This window comes from Oculina patagonica, chromosome 7 (genome assembly GCF_052425735.1).
Source record: "Oculina patagonica isolate OP01 chromosome 7, crgOcupat, whole genome shotgun sequence".
NCBI lineage: Eukaryota > Metazoa > Cnidaria > Anthozoa > Scleractinia > Oculinidae > Oculina > Oculina patagonica.
In genome coordinates, this window is record NC_135764.1 from 3,006,212 (window position 1) to 3,028,066 (window position 21,855).

The window sequence follows — 21,855 nt, forward strand, 5'->3', positions numbered from 1 at the left end:
GAATTTCCCAATTTCAAAAATATCTTTGGATTCCTGGCAAAAATACGCTGTCCTCCTGAAAGGGTCCTGAAACAGCATTTCATTATCAGATCCATCACCCCTTGTCATGTTACTGCCACTCTTCTGGTCAACAGATTGCTGAAAACAGCACTTGTCTCGCTGCCCCTAGCTAACTTCTTATATCAGAGAAAATATTTATAAAGCACTGGCATTGTATAGTTTGTTTCTCAGTCATCCAAAGTGTTTTCCAATTGTCTTTGAAAGGTCCCAATTTAAGTAAATTTACATAAATTCCTCACCTGCTGGAATATATAACTATTTATTATATTTTAGGATTTTTTCAACTAGGCCAGTCAATCTTCCTGCACCTAGTACATGGCTAGAAAAAAACTTTTAAATTTCTGCTGTGTAATCATTAGCCTGCGAAAACAGCCACCTCTCTGCTCCGATCCGCTTGAACGCAACAAGGTTGGAGCATGGAGGTGGTGTTTCGCAGGCTATGTAATCATAGGTTTGAAATTTTGCTATCGCCTCTAGGGTGCAAAACTTTTTTGGGACCTTCGAGAAACGGGCCCCTGCAGGGCTGTGCTCTAAGAGTGCCCGGGTGCCTCAGGCGAATAACTTTTGTCTTTGGGCGACCAGATAATCTTATTTCTTTCATATAAGCTTTATGCTGGGCAACCTAGATCTCATAGTTTGGAACCTTTGGGCTCCTTGTAATTTTTCTTAGTGTGTGAGCACAGCCTTGCCCTGGGTAGTTGATGCTGGTCTTAATATACTGGATTTTATGATTTAGTCAGGTGCAAATAACATTAACTTGCCTGGGCCCTAGGCCACTGGCAAGTGACTGAGAATGAAAAGTTACTTGTCTGGCAGTCGCTTTTGGAGCACTGTTATGGCCTGGTTTTTGTGAGCTCTCCCCCCGGGGGTTTTTTTGGGGGGGGGGGGGATGGGGGGAGGGGAGGGGGGAGGGGGGGGGGGGGGCCCCCCCCTTTCCCCCGATAGTGAGAAGAAACAAATAGTAATGCTGCTCATTTTAGTTGATGTGTTTAATTTCTTCACCCAAATCAAAATTAATGCAAAATGAAATAAAGCAACAATCAAGAGACCATGCAACAACAAAGAAACCTTTTTAAAATCAAAGAACAAATCCCTTTTAATGAAAAAGTATTATTCTTGTTAATGTTGTTTCTGAAATAATAATTTTTTTATGTAGCTTGCATATCTACCTCATATTGAGGTGTTCTATAAAATACCCATACCTCCGCCATGGAAGGTTTTTTTGGTTTAAACCCCCACCCCACTGAAAATTCCAGTTGAGCCTCATACTTTACTCTAAAAAAATTGCCTTTTGAGACCCCCCACCCCCTCAGAATTTACAATGACCTTCCATGGGTGGGTATGGATATTTTCTGGAACCGCACATTGCATGATGCTAGTACATTGCACAATATAGAAAAACACTCAATTCGCAGAAAGATATTGTTGCCAACTGAATATAAGTTGAGAAAACAAGTTATCTAGGACGGGAGCCATTTGTAATCGCTGTTTTTTTTGTTTGTAATATGGGCTGCTTGCCGCATCTCTAGTGCTTTGCCAACTGGCATGTCGCCCATATTACCAATACTAGTGGAGATAACAACTAGGTAAACAACTTGAAGTCCTTTCAGACTCATACCAAGATTATAGTTGGTTCCTTCTACTGGTTTAAAACCTGAGAACCATGAGGTCTCAAGAATAAAGCAACAGGTTGGCAAGGGAAAACTATGTTTTTTTTCAAGGCATATTCTATCAGCTTCATGTACAACATTACTGTTACTTTGAAGGCAGAAGTTTCTCCATCAAAGTGCTAAAACTGATTTGTTGATATCAAGGTTAACATACAAAAATTGGACCACAAAGAGTCAATTATGAAGTGTTACCAAAGAAAATACAAGTATCCAGTACTAATAATTAAAATTATTGCCCAACTGCAATGCATAAGCAAGGGTTAGTTGGCCCGAAAGGGAGACAAGAGAAATAGCCTTTTATTCTTTGTTCTCCTCCCGTGGTTCACTTAAGCTTCATCATTCAACAACTGCTACACTTTAGCGGTACTGCTTATATTTGTCTTCCAGTGTGGAAAACAATAACACACTGGGCACAGTTTTGTTAAGATAAGGCGATTTACAACCATCAAAATGAAAGCAATTTTAATTTTCAAATGTAAACAATATGTACATTGTGCAGTTCCAGAAAATATGCATACCCACCCCATGGCAGGTCATTAGAAATCCAAGGGGGGTGAAGAGTCTCAACCTACATGGTAGGGGTATGGATATTTTCTGGAACATAATTTACACATTTCTCCATACCATATAAATACACAGAGGGATGTCAAGTAAAGAAAATTATCAACAAGAGGATATTGTCTTGATGTACATGCAAATTCTCGGAACTAACATTAAGCAATATGTTTGGCAATAAGTTAGGAGAATTAGTATTTTGAGCTTGAGACTGACAAGGTTAAAAATCTCTTCTTCAGGCCGAATGTAGTAGCAAGCCTGTGCATGTATTTTGTTTTTGAGGTAAAAAAAATCTAAATAAGAGACCTGTCTTCAACTTTTTCTCTTTATCTCTCGAAGTGCCAGCATATTTTCCTGCAGTTCTATTACATGTTGTTGTGACTTGGACTGTCCGTGCAATCTGCCATCAGAGCACGGCTGATCTTTCCCTACTGGCCGTCTTCCATTTAATTCCAGTGGAAAGCAAGACTCAACTCAACAACTAATCACTGTCTTCATCACTCTCAACAATCATTCGACTCTTTTTCTTTTTTCTAGGTGTGTTTCCATCTTCACTAGCTGTCCTCTTTCTTCCCTCAATGTCGTCGTCATCTTCAATGCCTTCCTTAGCATTCAACAGTCGTTCCTTTCCCTCCTCATCCTCATCACTCTCCAAACCTCCTGCTCCTTCACTTTCTTCAGCTTCATCTGACTCACTTGCAAATCCTACAAAATAAAATGAAATGTAGTTCATATATATGATCGTCCCGGTGAAAGTAGTTCTGAGAAGAACTAACAAAAACCAACAACAGTTCTTCTCAGAACTACTCTCACCCAGACATCATACTATACGAACTACTGATACTCCTGGGTTCAAACCATTTACTGTAATATGAAATGTTTGAGTCACATAAACTTCACTCTGTCAGTCTGAATCGAAATGTGACAGAAACCTTTGCTGCCTTACTTTACAACAGATGAAATTTCCCCAATTTTTGGAATAAAATCTTGTAAACTCCAAAATAATACAGATTAGCAAATTTTTTTCAAGCAGGCTACTGGGTCTTAACAACGTTTAAGGCATAGACTCAAGTTTCAAACTTGTCCATGATAATTTAGAATCACATACCAATATGGCAATTGTAAAACACTCTATAAACTTCCTAATAGATTCCTGTCAATTGTCAAGAACTGTTCAACAAAACCAAACCATGAAGATTAATTTTTCAACAATGACACAAACAAGGGACAAAGAAAAAATTTGAGTCCCCGATGGGAATCAAACCCATGGCCTCCCAGATACCAGTTGGGCACTCTAACCACTGAGCTACTGAGAGACTGGTGGTGAGCAGGGCCATTTAATAGTTTGATATGTGACATGTGTCCTGCATACTGCTAGCATACTAAACCATACTCAAGCTCAACAACATTGTCCCTTGCTACTAACCTTCTGCTAGCTTTTTCTTGTACTTTTTCTTTATAGCCAACAGACTCTGTTCCAGATCTTCACCTTCATCATCATATCGGTCAGGTTCAAGGAAGCTGGAGCTCAGGCCCTTTGCCTGGCTTCTCTCTCGCATTCTACGTTGCTGGTTTTCACGTCGTAACTGGGTTCTGAGCCTCTCATCTTCTTTCTGGATGGCAAGACAAAAAAAAAAAAATAAATCTTTGAGTCCAGGGTCTCAGCAGGTAACAATAAACATGCCTTCAATACCTGTATAACCTGTAAACCCTTGGATTCAAGGGGGGAGTGGATGCATGCCACCCCTTCGAGTTTTTTCATAATTAAATTTTTGAAAATGGGATTTACTATACATGCTGAAACTTTTAGTAGCAGTTCATTCATCCCTCACAAAAGTTTTGATCTGTCAACTGTGTGTCCATGATTTTTGACATTGCCATGGAAACCTCATTTTAACAATCTTCTTTGTCATAATTCTTTATCTTTTTCCAGTTTTCCTAGAGAAAATTGCAGAATTTGTATAATTTTATATTCCATTAAGCATTTTAAAATGGATTTGGAATTTATTTCAATCCGTTATTTCTGACAAGATGGCTGATCTAATGATGTCATATACTCTCAATTGACATCATAGGGCTCTTACAAAAATTATGTCACCATGTAAAACAAGCTAGAGCGGTTTTCACTTGAGTGTTGAAAGTTAATTGCGTTTGCTTTGGTTTTGCATTGCTACGCTTAGTGATTGGCTTAAATATCTCGCGCCACTTTCTCAGCCAATCAGAACTAAAACCAAAACCAATCGTGACTCGCTCGCGCACGTTTTCCCGCGCTTCGTGCTGGCAACATGTATTTGCTTCGGGTTTTAATTGGTTTACTGGATTATCTATGTCTTTTGTGATTGGCCAGAGTAATTACTTTGGTTTTGGTTTTACGACACTTAATTGAAAACTGCTCTAAGGGCTTTCTACTCAATGTAAGATAATTTTCCTATGCCTTAATAGAACAAAAACCTTAAGGGTGTCTCCTTTGGAATCTCTAACCCATTCCCATTTCCTATGGCTGTTGAATTCACATAGTAACTTGTACAGATCTATTCACACCTTAATAAGTTCTGATCTCTGTGCCTCGGGATCCATACCAGCTGCTGGGAGAACCCTGATCTTCTGTGCCTTGGACGCACGGTCAGCAATGGACAGCGTCATCTTTCTGTGTGTCTGACTGGCAGTCGAGTGAGGTCGGAAGGTGAGCTTCTCCTTGAACACAGACTGAGCTTGTAAACCAGTTCCCTGAAAAAAAAAAAATAACACCAGTAAAAGATAAATAATAGAAAAGTCCAGTTTATTTGACGTCTACTGTATTTTTGTCATTGTTTTTTTTTTTTTTGCTGAACCCTAAATCATACTTAAGAAAGTAAACTTTTATTGTGGAAGATGCATTAGCATAATGGCTTCTGCTCACACGAGTTGGACTAGTAGGAGTTAGCAGGGTACTTTGCCTTTTGCGCATGCCTGAGCAAAAATGTCATAAAACATGATGCTAGTGGAAAGAAAGGCATGCCTTCATGTCTTCATTTTGCAAGTGATGTTTTGAGTAGGACGGAGCTTAATTAGGTTATAACTGACCAGAGGTCAATAACTTCCAAAAAAAATGCTTTTTTCAAAAATCTCTGGGAGTCAATGGATCAATGCTACTGAAGTCACAGTTATTAAAGCACTAATTTAAAAGAGCTTCTAGGCCAGACTTGACATTTTCATTGCCACAAAAAATAATTATTATTATGGTCAAGATACAACCGTAATTTACAACACAAACCTGTTGTACAAAAAGATGGTTAAAGTTGCCGTCAATCTTGTTCTTGTGAACATCAAACACTTCTCCCAGCAGTAATGATGTAGAGCCATCAGACCAGCGAACAATTCTGGCATTACTTTCTTTGACTTCATTCCCCTCGTCATCTTTCCTGTATCTCCACCGAATTGTGTTTTCTACCTACAGGAGATTATTATTTATGTCTGATTATGAAAAAAAATATAATTTATCTCAAAAAGGAAGGAATGAAGGAAAAAAGAAACAAACAAATAATGAATGAATGAATGAATGAATGAATGAATCAATCAATCAATCAATTAATCAACCAATCAATCAGGCAATCACTTTATTTAAGTGTCAAAGAATTTAGTACTGCTGTACTAAATACCTAAAAAACAAATGGTGCAAATAGAATGAAATGCGTTTAAAATCCCAACTGGCTGGATGCAGACCTGACCAGTAGGCTATTTACAAAGTGTGGAAGAGTTGAATTCAGGGCCACACGACACAAATCTTTCCAGTGGCAGGAAGGAGGATTTGAATCTGCTACTTTCAGATTAAAAGTCCAGCACCCTGACCACTAGGCCATGTTCACCTCCAAAAGTATTACAATGCACATCCCGATAATGGATTTAATAAAAAATAAATAAATATGTGTTTATAGTGGTCATGCACTTAGCTTCATATCTCAACGAGATAGCTAGTGTACAGGCATGCCACTGAAACAGAGGAAACAAATAATTTATAAATGAACATAACAAGGTTAAAAATCCCAACTGACAGGAGGCAGACCAGTTGGCTATATACAAAGCGTGGTCGAGGATTTGAACTCGGGACAACCGAGAAACAAATCCAGCTAGTGGCCAGGGCAGGTCTTGAACCGGGGACCTCCAGATTACAACACCAGTTTCCTAAACCACTCGGCCACACTTGCCTCCGTAAATTGTTTACTGATATTTCTCAATCTATGGTTCACATCTTGATAGAAGTGACATATATGCATGAGTGGCATACCTTAACCCCATTATTCTAATTATTATAACAGCCTCTTTCAGTGTTACTACATACATACATGTAGCAGCTACCTTTCAACATCCATCTTTCAACATGCTAAACAAACAAGACAAATCGAAATCCAAACATCACAGCCCACTAGCATGACCTTCTGAACTTGTGGACTCATTTGTACAAAACAAACACTGGTCCACCCAGGTGTATAAATGGGTACCAGTGGCATAATGCTGGGTGGTGGGGTACTCTGTGATGGACAAGCATCCCATTCAGGGGGGAGTAGAAATATTTCTAGCCGCTTAATGCTACGGAAACTGGGATAAGCTCCAGCAGTGTGGGTCGCATGCCTCCTGGCTTCCCCTTTCCTTTTAAACACTGGTACGCATCAGTTTTAATTGGCTCATTTCAAACAGCATGTCAAAGAAAGATGTCAAAAGAGAGCCACTATGCACATAATACTGAAAGCTGGTGTAATTTCAAGATTCACATAGAAGTGAAAAATACCTTGAGCTTTAGTCTGGCTCTCCCTTCCTCATCTAACACTTCGTCTTCCTCCATTTCATCCTCATACAAAGCAGGATCAAATGGCTTGCGTTCAATGCTCAAAAAGTTCGGCATCTTCACAAAATACAACTCAGAGCCCAAAGAGAACTGGCAGTACGGGATTGTAACATCAATTCTTGTTTCTTCCTCTTCTTCTTCTCCATGTTCAGGGGGGACGTCTTCACCTTCGTGACGGGCTTGGAATTCAATGCTTTCATCACCTTTCTCCCTTTCTTCTGCTTCTGGGGTCTTTTCAGCTTCTTTCTCTTCACGCTATCAAGCATAATAACAGTGCTAGCTCACTAACTGTTCATTCAGACATCAACATTTGTACCTTAAAATGCACACCGTCTAGAAAACCCATGAACTTTGGTATGTTAGTAAGAGATGTCACAACCTCTGAGCATACATGTTTCTAAAAACACAGTTTGTCCATCCCAACACAAGAGGGTTTTATAATAAGGCACTTTTATAGCGTAGGCATTTTTCTGGAGGGGTGAAAAAATTGACTTTAAGGGGTGGAGGGGGGCTGCTGTGCACTGAAAATTATGGAGGCTAGATCTCTTGATTTTCACGGATTTAGTAGTTAGAATAGGCTCTCGGGCAGGACTCAGTCACTCTCCTGAAATTGGAGGGCAGAGATTTCTGGCCTAAATTGGCCTAAGATAAAGGTCGGATAAAAATTTGTGCTCAGCCAGTCTACATGTCCATAAACGCAGTGAAAAAGCGGCGAGTGGACTGGACGCTGGCGCAAAACAGAAGGCGCAAGGGGCTGGGGAGCTTTGAGCAACTCTCCGGCTTTTTTGCATTGAAAAATAGAGAGGCTGTGGACAGTCTAGGATTTTACTGGCGGGCAAAAAAATTGATTTCAGGGAGGTGTTTTTTGGATTTGACGGATAATTAGATTAGTTAGTTATGAATAGGCTCAAAGAGTTAACAACATTTCCAGCATGTATTCCTAATCTCACCTGTTCCTCGTCAGATGACAGTTCCTCGTCATCTCCAAATAAATCCGCAGATGACAGTTGGCTATGCATTTTTGGTTTTGTCACATCTTTCTGTTTGCAAAGAGATATCACATGACTGGTTATTTAATAAATCATTTTATTTTCTGCCATGTACTTAAAAGGCTATTAACAAGCAACAAATTCAGAGCTTTTGTATACTTGGTTACCACAAACCTCACACTGTCTCAAATCAAAACCTGTGTCCATTGGTTGACACTGTATTACATTTTGTACAATCATCAACAGTAAATTAATTTGGGCTAACTCTATCTTCTAACAGTTTTCTCAAACAAATCTATGTTTCTTTTAAGTGCTTGAAATAGCAGGATTTCCCTAATTGGGTAACTGAATTTGGTGTAATTTCAGAGCTTTTGCATTAAAACCACCATTCCAGGTCAATAAGCAAACAAGTTTGTCTCCTTCCCAGCTATTGTTGGGGTTTCCTTTCCATGATTCAGTCAATCACGACTGGGCTCAAATAATTTAGAGCAAGTCGCGCCTAAACTCGCCAACTACACCAATCATAAGGTGCGTCTTACTGTAATCCAAGCGTTGGTAGCATCAAATAGATGCTAGTATGCCACCTTTTGGGGGATGCACACCAGACATTGAAATAAAATGATATGAAACCTTATGTCCACAACAGGGACACAAGCTGAAAATTTGAACCAATTTAACAGCTTTTGAGCAAACAGCAATTGTCGCTCTTTTGCCAATAAGTGTCAGAACTGCTGGGGTCAAAACAAAAGGATAGGAATGTAACTCAAGTTTAAGCAGTCGTTAGTGGGGAGAACATTGCGTGACGGCCCAAATAACTGCTGTGAAGGAGACTTGCAGTAAGTATTTCTATCTGTAGAATGAGAAAGATCATTGTAAGGTTAAGTCTGGGTTTGAGCCTAGTGACCCATGAAGACTACAACTTACTCCAGTTTTATTAGTATTTCTACCCTCACCTAAATGGGATTTAGGTGCATAATAGGGTTACCCCCAGCATTTAATTCTCTGATACCCATTTATACACACCTTAGCAGAGAGAGGTACTATAAAAGTAAAGTGTCCTGCTTAAAAAAAGCCAGCCACCCACTAGAGCAACTAGCTGAGCTATTTGCCTCAGGTGCCCGTTTGCTCAGCCATTTACTCACTGCACACTTTCACCGCAGACAGTGAGGAAAGTGCTTTAACAAGTTTGATTTGGAAGCTGCCATGTCGAATCACATGAGCATTCTGCTTGTGTTCACTGGTCAGTTGATTTTTCTGGTTGAGTTTTTCTCATGTCGCCCGCACACGTTGAGGATTTTTTTCCCTCGAGGGAAAAACAATCAAACACGATATTTTTCTTCAAGGCCTCGCGAGGAGGCGCGGCAGCCTAATGGTGAGTGCGCCAGACTCCGGATCAAGCGGTCTGGGTTCAAGACCTGGCCGGGGTCACTGTGTTCTAAACCTCCCGCCTCCCGTACCTTTTACTCCCGCTTCCCGTACATTCTACTCCCGCCTCCCACCCCTTTCCGTAGCTGTTCTCTCCTGTTTGTTCCATGTCTATTGCGAAATATATTGAAATCTTACAAAATTTCACTTGTTTTCTCCCGGTTCCCGCCACGTTAGGAATCCCGCTTCCCGCCCTCTCTCCTCCCGCTTCCCGCCCCTTTTCTCCCGGGCTCCCGCCCCCTGTCCCCCTCCACACTTTACTCTCATAGTGCCTCTCTCCACCCAGGAGTAAAAATTGGTACCGGTGACATACTGCTGGGGGAGGGTACCTGCAATGGACTAGCATCCCATTCAGGGAGGAGTAGAAATATTCGCTGCCTCTGAATACTACTGAAAGTGGGATAAGCTCTGGCAGTATGGGCCGCATGGCTCCGGGCTTCCCCTTGCGAGGAAAAATTCTCACAAAAAATGTCCGCACATGAGAGAAATCTGCTGAGCAAACGGGTACTAAAGGTGGTTTGGTCAGCTAGATGCTCTAGTGTGTTGCCCGCTTTAAGAAGACAACAAAATAACCCTCCCTACTAGACTCGAACCGTGACCACTCTGTCCATAGACCATTACCACTATTAATCATTAGGCCATTATCCATCTCTGTCAATGTATGGAGCTCTCAAGTTCTTACCTCATTTTCCTCATCATTGTCATCATCTCCTCTTTCTTCCTCTTCATCGTCTTCGTCCTTTTCTTGAGCCGATCCTTTCCTTTCTTTCACCTTTTCATCACCGCTGTCCACTTCATCTCTGTCCGATTCTGAACCTTCGCCTCCGTGTTCGGCTTCCTCCTCTCCTTCACTCGGCGAATTACCAAACAGTTCATTCAGTTCAGCTTCTCGCTCTGCTGCTTTATTTCCTTTTACCGCTTTTCCTTCGTCCTCGCTGTCCTCTAAATCACTGCCAAACAATAAATCTTCCATCGACATGTTGCTTGCAGCGAGGAAGGAGAGAACGACTCGGGGTCAGCGCGATTTCTGAAGTCTACAGTTTGCGGCGTGGTGTAAGATAATAAGTAGTTTGTTCTGCGTCTGGTGCACAGAACAGAAACCCGATTTTCTTAGTTACGGTAAAAGTCCATCCATCAGCTAATGTGACATGAATTAAACCAGTTTCACACGTGAAAACATAAAAAGAAATTCTACAAAACGAACAGCTTCCAACACGACTCGGTCATGAACTGAGTCGAGAGTTCGACTGACAAAAGCCTCGTTTTGAATCTAAGCACATGTCGCGAACAACATGGCGGAAGCGTCGGCTGCTGTAGATGCGAAAGCTTCAATTAAAACCCAGCCAGATGTGGTTATTCCGGGGCTAGGAGATCTATCAGCATCTAGTAATGAAGCATTAAAACGTGAGAATCCATCAGGAGACGATAATGGTCACACACCTCCTTACGAAGACGGCGATGAAGAAATGCGACAGGGAGAAGAACCGGATTCCGGGACGCCGCCACCGAAGAAAAGAAGGCGGCCGAACAAGCGAAAAGGCGAAATCCTTGGCGCTCAGGGACCAAGAGAGCCGAAAAATGCTTTAATGCAATTGAACGAAATACGGCCTGGTCTTACGTTTAACCTCGTTTCTCAAGAAGGTCCTACACACTGTCCCATTTTCAGTGTATCAGTGATTGTTGACGGACAGACCTTCGAAGGGAAAGGGTCGAGTAAACAAAAAGCTAAGCACAATGTGGCCGAGATCGCGTTGAAGTCGTTCATTACTCAGATTCGTTCCCCTGCTGAGCGGCTAGTCACAGCGACCCAAGGCATTGCCACCGACTTTACTTCAGACAACACCGGAGCTCTTCTGAATACGTTTGGAAATGGCGATCAACCTATGACTATGGCCGAGAACGAAAATGAGAGCCCGGCTGAGTCATCTGCTATGCCATCGAATGCCGTAAAAGTTCCATATATGCAAAGCGAAGGAGGAAAGCATCCAGTTATGCTGTTAAACGAGTATCATCCCGGCCTAAAGTATGAATTTCTCGGAGAAGAAGGTGAACAGAATGCAAAACAGTTTAAATTTAAAGTCACAGTCGATGATCAAGAGTTTTTTGGAGTAGGCAGCAGTAAAAAGAAAGGCAAGGCTAATGCTGCTTCCAAGGCTCTTTTTGCACTGCACAGCATCCGCACCTTTTATACGTTCTCCGGCCAATCAGAAGCCAGATCACAGCCTATGTTCTTAGGACCCCCGCCGTCAGCCCAGTTGGACCCAGCAGCTGCAGATCTCATTGCCGATGCTGTCTTATCCAAGTTTCAGAGTCTTCAGGCAACTATGGGAGAGGAACCAATTCGACGAAAAGTGTTGGCAAGCATCGTTATGACAAGCCGCGGCGACAGCGATCAAAAATTTGAAGTTATAAGCTTGGGAACAGGAACTAAGTTTATCAGTGGTGAATATATAAGCGATCAAGGCCTAGCGCTGAATGATTGCCACGGAGAAATCATTGCAAGGAGATCCTTTTTACGGTTTTTGTACTCGCAGCTAGACCTGTGTGCCGAGGGCTATGAGGAAGAGTCCATATTTGAGAAGAAAGAGAGTGGATTGTATGGTTTGAGAGACAATGTCGAGTTCCATTTGTACATCAACACATCCCCATGTGGTGATGCTCGTGTTTTTTCTCCACGTGAGCCAGTCGTTGGGATGTCTGATAAGCATCCCGGAAGGAAAAAAAGAGGTCTTCTTAGAGTCAAGCTTGAGAATGGAGAAGGTAACATTTGTAACCTAGTTGTAAACCACTTAAGCTTATGGTTTTGGGAGATATGAAATTTATGTTTGAGTGTTCAAATTGATACCTCACTCGTTGATTTGAACACAAGAAGAGAAATTTCATATCTCTAAGCAACCTACTAATGACAAGATTTCCAACGATTTTGAGTCTCTATCTCTATGGGTGTTTCTGAAGAAATCGAAGACGTGAAAATCACCCTGGAAAAAACGAAGATCTCAAGATTGTAGCAAAGATCTGAAATTGGCCAAAACTCACGTGTTCAAAATGAACACTCAGATATAAAATTGTCAAAACTTGAATTACCACTGAATAAACGTTCAAACTGTTCCAATCTGTAGAACGAAGATCTGCTTTAATAAAAAAACAAAGATTTGCAAAAAAAATTGTTAAGAAAACGAAGACCATGGGTACCCATAGTTCGGCTCAATTTTTCAAAGACATTTTCAAAGATTACCAAACATTGCGGAGGAACATCCAAAGCTGTTTTGGCTTAATATCAATAAACCTTGGCTCATTAAGCATTGAAACATGGCAAACTGGATAATGTCTCAAAATGTGTCAAAATCAATATCTTCACTTGTGAAAGATATCATCTTCTTTTACAATGTAAAGATATGATTTTTCTCAGTGAGATTCACACTAGACAGCAGAGCTTGTTAATGAGCCTGTCTAGTGTTTCTTAAGTAAAGTAATTTTCAACTTCTGGTTGAAAGTATGTTTTTATTGCTTTTTATTAAAATAATATGTTATGATGCACTGTAACATATGTTTTTCTTATTACTTCTAAATGTCAACTAAATGCATGTTTACTGTAAACTGCTATTACCTTGATCACTTAGTTTAAGTTGAGAATGAGAGTAAAGTTTTAAATAGTCAATGAGTCAAATCAGATCACTTATAAAACAGGGGACATCATTGAGAACATTCAATATTTATAGGTCTTGTAGGAAATGTTAAGGAAGAATTTAAATTAAGCTGTATTTGTTACTTATCATTTTTTATAGCTGCATACTTTATTATGTCTCATTAGGTACAATCCCCGCTTTGAATGGTAACACAACAATCCAAACTTGGGACGGTGTCCTTCAAGGGGAACGCCTTCGTACCATGTCCTGTTCAGACAAACTGTGTCGATGGAACATCCTCGGAATGCAGGGAGCCCTACTTAGCAACTTTCTTGAACCAGTTTATCTTCAGTCAGTTGTCCTGGGCAGCCTGTACCATTATGAGCACATGTCAAGAGCCATGTACCAGCGTCTTGGTGATCTTCAGGGATTGCCTCCTCTGTTTAAACAGAACCGACCCCTGATGAATGGCACCACCACTCCAGAACCACGAGCGACAGTCAAATCACCAAACCACAGTGCTAATTGGAGTGAAGGAGATGAAGGCTTTGAAATCATCAGTTCCCAAACTGGAATGATTGGTGAAGGGCACACACCCTCAAGGCTTTGCAAACAGAGTCTATTCAAACGTTTTATTTCATTGTGGAAGAAGCTAAAGCCAGGAGTTCCTGTCCCTTTGTCATACCATGTTGCGAAAAGAGGTGTTGGGGATTATCAAAGGGCAAAAGTGATTGCGATGAAAGGGTTTGAAAGCCAGGGTCTTGGTACGTGGATAAGGAAGCCAGTCGAGCAAGACATGTTTGAACTTTCTTCTGATGAAACTGTTTAAGCTGTACAGGCAGAGATCAAGTTATTGATAAGTATTTGAGAAAACTGATTTGTGAATATTTCAGTGTTTGTAATCCAGCTGCAAACGATTTTGTGTTTAACCTCCATATTCCATCTTCACTGCACAGTGAGAACTGGTTGCCATGGCAGCATGGTATACATTTTTTAAATAATACCGGTAATTCTTTGCAATGCATTTTTTTATTGAGCATTTCTTATACTATAATTGTGAACTTTTAACATTGTTTGTTTACAAAGTTCAGCCAGTTCCAGATTCAAGGTGTTTTCAGTTAAAATTTGGTGTTTTCAGCAAAGTTATGCTGATAAAGTTGTTTAGAGACTGTTGTTATAGATTTAGAACACAACAGGGGTAAGGGAGGGAACACTTCAAGTAATATATCAAACACGAGACAGCGTTTTTCATCACATTTCCAAACACCGAGAAGAGAGTTGAAAGTACGACGCGCAGCGGAGTATTTTTGACGAACTTCGAGGTGTTTTGAAATGTGATGAAACACACTGCCGAGTGGTTGATATATCTTCTCAATCGAAACTAAAACTACAACGAAAACGGAAAAATAAAATCGTCAAAATCTCTGCTAATTAAGATCAGATTTCCAAACTCTGTCACGGTTCTGATTTCCTTTGTTTTAACTAGATGAATTATTAATGAGTTTGAGAAGAGACATTGTAAATAATTATGTGATTCTGAATTACACATAGCAATTTCTGTACAGTTCTGCATGCACTGCTGTTTTATTGCGCAGCCACAAGATTAGAAAAGAGCATGTCTTTATTTGTCATCAATGTCTATCAAACATTCAATTACAACTATTAAATTTTAAACGTAAAAGGGTGTTTTTTTTTTTTTTTATTCATTTCCAACAGTGCAATTTATTAGCAACAAAATTTGCTTTATGTTATTTGGTGCATGAACATGTAGGTGTAACCTTTCAATGTTGGGGGGGGGGGGGGGGGGGGGGGGGGGGGGTAATTCAGAATCAATCATTGTTATAATTTTTATACAGTGCAGAGGTTGTAATGCACTGTGTGCTTCTTAGACTAGTTTATAAAGCTCCAAGCCATTTATTTTTAAGCAAATTATTTGCTTGTTTTGCAAGGAGAACAGTGAGGCATGAAAGGGAGAGGAGAAATTGGTCCAATGACTTCAAGTTATTTATGAGATAATAAAGGTGTTGTACCAGAAGTTGTGCGATGCAACAGCAGTTTGTGTCATTTGTAAAGTTCTCTATTTGCATAACAGGTAGCAGGGTAACAAATAGCAGCACAGTGACACATATCACAACTGCAAACAAAATTACATTGTTGCAGGGTAAACAAGTCCGCGTTTTTCCGCCTGAGACAGTCTCCCTCCCGTGCCCTGATGGGTGAGTTGTTAGGATGCGGTTGTTGGGCTAGTCTGTTCCAGGCATTCGGTTAGTGGGGTTGCAACACAAAAAAACGGGATAAGTGCAAACAACGCTCCCCTTAATTTTTCGCTCACCGTTTTTTGGCTTGCAATGTTGGAATGCCTAGTAATTGCTGGTCAAGAGCCCAGTTGTTGAAAGGGTGTATAACGCTATCCACTAGATAATGAAATCAGTATACAGTGAATAGCATAGTTTTGTTTTGCAAACATTTATCCACTGGATAGCCATTTTTCCAAGTGGATTGTGTTACCCACAAAAAAATTGGGCCCAGGCTAAACAGTTAATCAGAGATTTGATAGCTCTTGTATTAAAGTATTTTATAGTGTCAGGGCAGAACATTTTTCCAGTTGGAGGGGGAGGGGGCTGGGGGGCTGACTAGTGACTTGAAGTGAAGGGGCTTAAGAGTCTCTTATCTTAGTAAGTCTTTTTTTCGGAAATAGTGGGGGGGGGGGGGGGGATGGCTTTACCCCCCAGCCCCAAATCTCAGCTGCTGAGTGTTGGTGTTTGCAGAGTTTGGGATAACTCCTAGTCAAAACTACAGACCAAAAATTCAAACAAAACATCACTGAAGAGTCGAAAAAAGTCAGTGGTTTCAGCAACTGGGTGCAGAGCTATCAGTCAAGGATCTACATTCTTGTGTTGTGTAATTAAGGACTTAACTTCACAGCTGTGCTTCTTCAAATTGAAGTGTCAGTGCTGTAGCAGGGTAAAATGTATTGTTTAGTATACAATTTACACGAGCCTTTTGGTGACCGTATACAAAGAAAAGAAAACAAATTGACAAATGAAATAGAACCTCAAAATTCGCGGAATTTCCATTTTCATGATTGAGGACTGGGGCGAGTAGTTAAAAGGAGGTTGTTGTATACTAATTTGCCTGATAATTAGACTTGTTTCTTAGATTCTTTTTCTCCTTTTGACGCCATGTACCGTTTTCTACTGTGATAGAAAGCCGGTCGCCAATTCCCCACTTTCTCCTCCCCCTTCCCCAGCATTAACATGTTTTGCAGAATTGTTATAAAGTGGACTTCAACTAAATGGGTCAATAAATTTCAGCAAAGTGGGACTTCTTCACATGTATAGCTATCATTTGGGTCGTTACACAACGTCTAGTGGGTCGTAGACTGCGAGCAATTAGTTCCTCAAGTGAGAAGCTAAAAAAGGAGAAAGAAAAAAGAAAATGCCGAGCGAAAAACTCGTCTCACCCCCAGTTTACATGCTACCATTTTCCCTTTCACTTCTTTTTCGCTTCTCGCTCGAAGACAAGTGAAGGGTGACGGAGGACAGCTCATAGCCCATGCGCGGCAAGACTTAGCCCAGAAAGAAAATTTCTTTTTACTTCCGTGAAATGTTGAAACTGCAACGTATGAAAAATCACCTCTTTTTGAGAAACAGTACGACTCTGTGGGGAAAGATGATTTTATTTTGTTGTGCACAACAGTATCAACACTAAAAGTACAAAGTGAAAAGTATCACCGAGTTCAGAAAACATAGTAAAGCGTTACTACGTCATTCACTAAATAGAAAAGGATATTTTCTATACAATACAGAATAAAATAAAATAATAAACTAAATGATCTGAATAAAAATGAAAAATGTAGAGAAGAAACACAGTGAACCTATCTATAATCCTGGCAATTTTATACAAAAATAACATTTACACCTCGGAGACGCCCTGAGAAAAAATACGTACGGAAATAAAACTATTCTATTTGTCGTTCAAAACTAATAAAAAACAAAAATTGAAAGTTAACTATGTTTTGAATTGATGAAGTACGTTGCAAGAAACAAATAAATTTCCCGCGCCGGCGGAAAAAGATACTGTTTTGTCTCTCAAAATCTTGAAATACGAACTGCTTTGTAGTGTGGCTAAAATGCTGTACATTTTTAAATAAACATTTATACATTCCAACTAAGAACCTTGACACAGAAATAAATTACTATAAATACTATCTAAAGCCCAAATACTATACACAACACAGAATTGGTTAAAATACGTTACTATATATGAACTGAGATCTGTGGGGAGGCGTTGAAATAACTTCTCTGCCTTTGATTCAAAAAACAATACGAATTCAGTTGTTTTTCGACGCCACGTTCGGTAAAAAAGTGACAAATGTATTTAATACAGATTATAATGTCAAGGACGCTTAGCTATGCTATAATCTGAGTTCGTTCTTTTGTAAAAACATCACTTCAGGTTTCTGTTTCACTTTGTGTTTTCAAAATGCTGCATTTCTCATCCTTGCAACTTTCTCCAGGATGGACACGTGACTTGCAAAGAGCGGGATGTTACCGCTGACTCGCTGCCAACGTACCGCAGCCGCGTCATCTCCGGCCTGTGGATGATAAAAGCAGAAAATGTCTATTGATAAATGTCGCTTTTCGGTTTCGTTTTGAAGCGCGAGAAAGCTTACCTGTAATTTGAATTCGCTGAATACTTCTCCAGTGTCGTCATGGAAATTGACGGCCACCGTCTCCATCCAGGAGTTGTCCGTGTTTCTTGGATCATCGACATAACCTTTGTACACCTGGTGATATAACAAAACGTGAGTCCTGCTCAACATTTACACACACAGCTAACTGTATAGAATAGCTGAGGCAATCTGGTGATGGAATAACACTCCCATTTTGGGGTACTGCCTGCGTGGGAGGCGTAAAAAGGTGGGCAGTGGGGGGGGGGGGACACGCATCTTTTTCTCCTTCCTCTCTCTCCTCTTGACGCACGCAGGCAAATGCAGGGGGGTGCAGCAGTTTTCCTGCAGCGTAGGAAAGACCCCTTGAAACACCTTTCTGCAAATAGCATACCACAAACCCGAATTTCAATGTCTGTTAATCTCAAATTGGATTGAGCCACGCAACGGCACCACGACACCACAGCGCGCACCAGGACTGTCCGACAGATGCCATTTGATTCAAAATTGTTGGTAAGTCTACTTTGCCCGCCAACTTTCAAAGCGGAAGGAGGGGTGTGTCAGAGGACTTGCGACTCTGGTCGTGTCGTTAAAAACAAAACAAAAATTTGCACTTTTTTGATAGTCGTGGTTATCATAAGTACGAAACTATCAAAACGTAAGCTGATACTCTTTAGTTTACACAGGGCACAATTAGGTCTTTGAACAAGAATATGAATTTAAGTATTGCCAAATCACCTCGAGTCCATTATTGAACAGTTTGTCAATCTGCCTGCTGATTCGTTCGCGTTCATCCTCTGTGAAATTTAGCTTCGCCATCGCCTCTTCTCCAAACTCGGCCTTAAGAGCCTGGGTAACAACTTGTCCTGGTTCAACCATGCCCTGAAAAATGACATAGAGAGTTAAGTATCACAAGCAAAAAAGCTGTCTGTCTCTCCAAAATACATATTTTTACTCACTCCTGGGATGGCCCACTGACTGTTGTCTTTCCTTTGTATTGCAACAAATTCAAGAACTTTCTTTCCGCCATCCAGCATCACACCAGCACTGGTTCGCTTCCACCTGTAAAATAAAACGCAGATTTCTAATGAATGACACTCTCTATGGAACAACCAACCTGTGTCAAGCGCGGGAAAACATGCAATCGGCGACAAGCGCGGGAATGGCCAGCGCGGGAAACATGTCACTGGCAAAATAGTGCGGGAAAAGTCGCGTGAGCCAAATCACTGATTGGCTAAGTAAACGAGGTCTTCTCACTGATTGGTTACAGCTCATAGCACGAATTTCAATCACTAGCTATGAAGTGAAATTAGATTCAGTTTCTTGGCAGTTTGGAGAGCTACCTAAAGTTCGTTCTAAGGGCCTGTTTACATGATTCCGGAATGACTTTCATTCCGGAACGAGTTCATTCCATCCCCATACATTTCTCTGTATCTGTTTACATGATACCGAGACGAAAGTCAAGTCATTCCGGAATGAGTTCATTCCGGTTTTCATTCCAGAATGAAAGTTTCGTTCTGGAATGACATTTCATTCTGGTATCATGTAAACACAGAACCAATTTCGTTCCGAGATGAAACCGCAACTCGCGAAACCGCATACGGACTCCACAGTTTGAATTCAGAGCGAAAAACGTAAAAGCATTTACTGTTTAGCCCAAAGAAGCAGCTCTATGGTCAAATTACTCGTTAAAATTGCAGATACGGCCATTAATGGGCACAAAAACATGTTTGGCGAAACATGCGCCACCTTGTTTTGATCTCGCGCGAAAACCACGCACGTGAAAATGCCTTTGGTTGAACCGGTCGACTCTGTCATGTAAATGCAGAACGAACTTCATTCCGGAACGAGTTTCGTTCCGGAATGAAAGTCATTCCGGAATCATGTAAACAGGCCCTAACTCGAAACCAAAGCACCAATGTTTCCTTACCGTGTTACAATGGGGTCAGCAGCGTGATTGGGACCAAACCGTCCCAGGAGCCCTCTGCCTTGCATGCCAGTGCGGCCCATTGGATTACTGGGGAGAGAAAGACAAAGATTAATGACCATTGTTAGAATAGCTTTCTGAATCGAACGATACAATTCCTCTTAGTACAGAGAAAAGGCTTAAATTCTCGTTCCCCACCCGCTAAACCTCGAGTATAATTTTTGAAAAACAAGCTGATCCTCGACAAAAAGTAGCAGTAGTTGTACACTTACAGTGGCAGCCCCTCTACCACCCGGTAAGGTCCCATGTGACTCGCGCGGTTCACGTGATATTCGTCATCGAGCCTGTTGTACGCCAGCGGTGGACGACCTGACGAGTGCCTGTAGTAGACAACATGGAATTTAAAACGAATAAATTAAGCGTTAAACATAAAGAATACGAGCTGGGAAGCTGATTGTTCAGTTGTCTTTAATGTTACAATGTACAATGGAGCTATATTTCCAGCGATTTAACGGGAAAAGCCTTTTCAGCTGCCGTGCGGAGCTCAAGCTCAAGAGGAGCCGCCCGGGCCCCTCAAGAGGACAGTGTATCACCATTTTTTGCGCTCACAAATCACGGCGGGTGTTACATCAGTAGTTACAGATTGCACAAAGCGACTTACATGCTCATCAAGTCAGGATCGGCCCAAGGAGGCTTCTTCAACACCACTGGAGCCGTGTAACTCACCGGACTGTAATCTTGAAAATCAACCTTAAAACAAAATATGGTATGTAATTTTTACAAGGCGGCAAAAGGCGACTGAAATACAGTCGAAGCTCTCGTAAGCGGACACCCTCGGGACGCGAAAAAAGTGACAAAAGTGTCCGTAACTGGAGCTGGCCGCTTGGTGGTTCTCGTAAGCGGCCACTAGAGGTGAAGGAAATAGATGGCCGCTTACGGGAGCTTTCCTAGCTAACAAGTGGTGTTTCAAAATGTAACCGGATGTGGATGACGACAAAACAAACACTGAAATATAGTTCTGTAATCACTGTAAAATCATTGTGACGAACGGCGATGTAAAGTTAATAAGAAAAAACAAGATACAGAGGTTGTTTATAGAATTTTCTTTTGGGTGTCCGCTTACGGGAGCTTAAAAACAAAGAAAATTCAAAGTCATAATCTCTGAAAGTGTCCGCGGCCGCTTACGGGAATGTCCGCTTACGTGAATGTAAAAATACAGAGTTTGTATGGGAGTTAAAACGGGGTTTCAAACAAGGCGGCCGTAAGTAGAGCTGTCCGCTTACGGGAGTGTCCGTTAAGAGAGCTTCGACTGTAACTCAATAAAACTCAAGACAAAAACATGCATTCGGTGAAAACGTGCGAAAACAATACCAGCGAAAAGCGCGAAAAAACATGAAACCGACGGCAAGCGCGGCTAAGCATGTAGCCAGTGGAAAGCGCGGGAAAAAAGTGGTCCCTTACCTCCCACGGCACTTTATCATCCGGGACCGGAAATCTCTTCTCAGCGCATTGTGGGTAGGGTGTTGCGCGTGCCTTGTGATGGATGAACGCTGGAGCCACAGGTCGCAGATCAAGAATGTTGCTCCGAGCAGGTTCTACAGTGAAAAAAAAAAAAATCAAAATTATTCACTGTCTTCCTGCCAACAAAATTTTATTAAGGGTGATAAATTGTGTCAATGAAATTCACCCACTTACCTGATGACAGCGAGGACGAACTTTCAACCTGCAAAATGGAAAAGAAGAACCGAGCTTAAAATTTACCATCTTTATTATTATATTACACATTTGATGCTTTCGAGATGGCTAATCCTAGCAGTATGCAGGACGCGTGTCACAAATCAACATAGTGAATGGCCCAGCTCACCACGAGTCTCTTGTAGCTCAGTGGTTAGAGCGCCCAACCGGTATCTAGGAGACCATGGGTTTGATTCCCGTCGGGGACTTAGGTTTTTTCTTTATCCCACGCTCGTGACATTATGAAAATTTCACCTTTATGGAAAGGATAGTCGGCATTTCACGTAAGTTGTCACATTTTTCTCTTCCGCTATGCTTCTAAGTAGTCGTAATGACAAAAGCCTTCTATTGCATCACCCTTTGATTATGAAGCAA

The 21,855-nt window shown here is 41.1% G+C and overlaps 3 protein-coding genes across 3 annotated transcripts in view; 1 reads left to right on the forward strand and 2 right to left on the reverse strand.

The window, feature by feature from the left end:
• Window positions 1–2,175: 2,175 nt before the first annotated feature.
• On the reverse strand, window positions 2,176–10,500 carry LOC144661215 (RNA polymerase-associated protein LEO1-like). Its single transcript, XM_078521911.1, has 7 exons — window positions 10,204–10,500; window positions 8,058–8,147; window positions 7,051–7,362; window positions 5,539–5,715; window positions 4,827–5,012; window positions 3,712–3,898; window positions 2,176–2,990 (listed from the first exon to the last, which is right to left on the reverse strand). The coding sequence occupies exons 1-7, from the start codon at window positions 10,498–10,500 to the stop codon at window positions 2,767–2,769; spliced, it is 1,473 nt and encodes a 490-aa protein (XP_078378037.1). The 3' UTR covers window positions 2,176–2,766.
• A 259-nt stretch (window positions 10,501–10,759) lies between these two features.
• LOC144661214 (double-stranded RNA-specific editase 1-like) lies at window positions 10,760–14,708 on the forward strand. The gene is made up of 2 exons (XM_078521910.1): window positions 10,760–12,281; window positions 13,333–14,708. Exons 1-2 carry the CDS (start codon window positions 10,814–10,816, stop codon window positions 13,974–13,976), a joined length of 2,112 nt encoding a protein of 703 aa, XP_078378036.1. The 5' UTR covers window positions 10,760–10,813; the 3' UTR covers window positions 13,977–14,708.
• Window positions 14,709–16,810: 2,102 nt separating this feature from the next.
• LOC144661062 (transient receptor potential cation channel subfamily M member-like 2) overlaps window positions 16,811–21,855 on the reverse strand; it is a 55,779-nt gene continuing 50,734 nt past the window's right edge. The window contains exons 26-35 of the mRNA XM_078521769.1: window positions 21,838–21,854; window positions 21,442–21,469; window positions 21,208–21,341; window positions 20,408–20,496; window positions 20,019–20,126; window positions 19,750–19,836; window positions 18,779–18,881; window positions 18,558–18,701; window positions 17,823–17,936; window positions 16,811–17,744 (exon numbers count right to left, since the gene is read on the reverse strand). Of these exons, the coding sequence (XP_078377895.1) occupies window positions 17,628–17,744; window positions 17,823–17,936; window positions 18,558–18,701; window positions 18,779–18,881; window positions 19,750–19,836; window positions 20,019–20,126; window positions 20,408–20,496; window positions 21,208–21,341; window positions 21,442–21,469; window positions 21,838–21,854 (941 nt within the window). The 3' untranslated portion in view covers window positions 16,811–17,627. The remainder of the gene's footprint in view (window positions 17,745–17,822; window positions 17,937–18,557; window positions 18,702–18,778; window positions 18,882–19,749; window positions 19,837–20,018; window positions 20,127–20,407; window positions 20,497–21,207; window positions 21,342–21,441; window positions 21,470–21,837; window position 21,855) is intronic.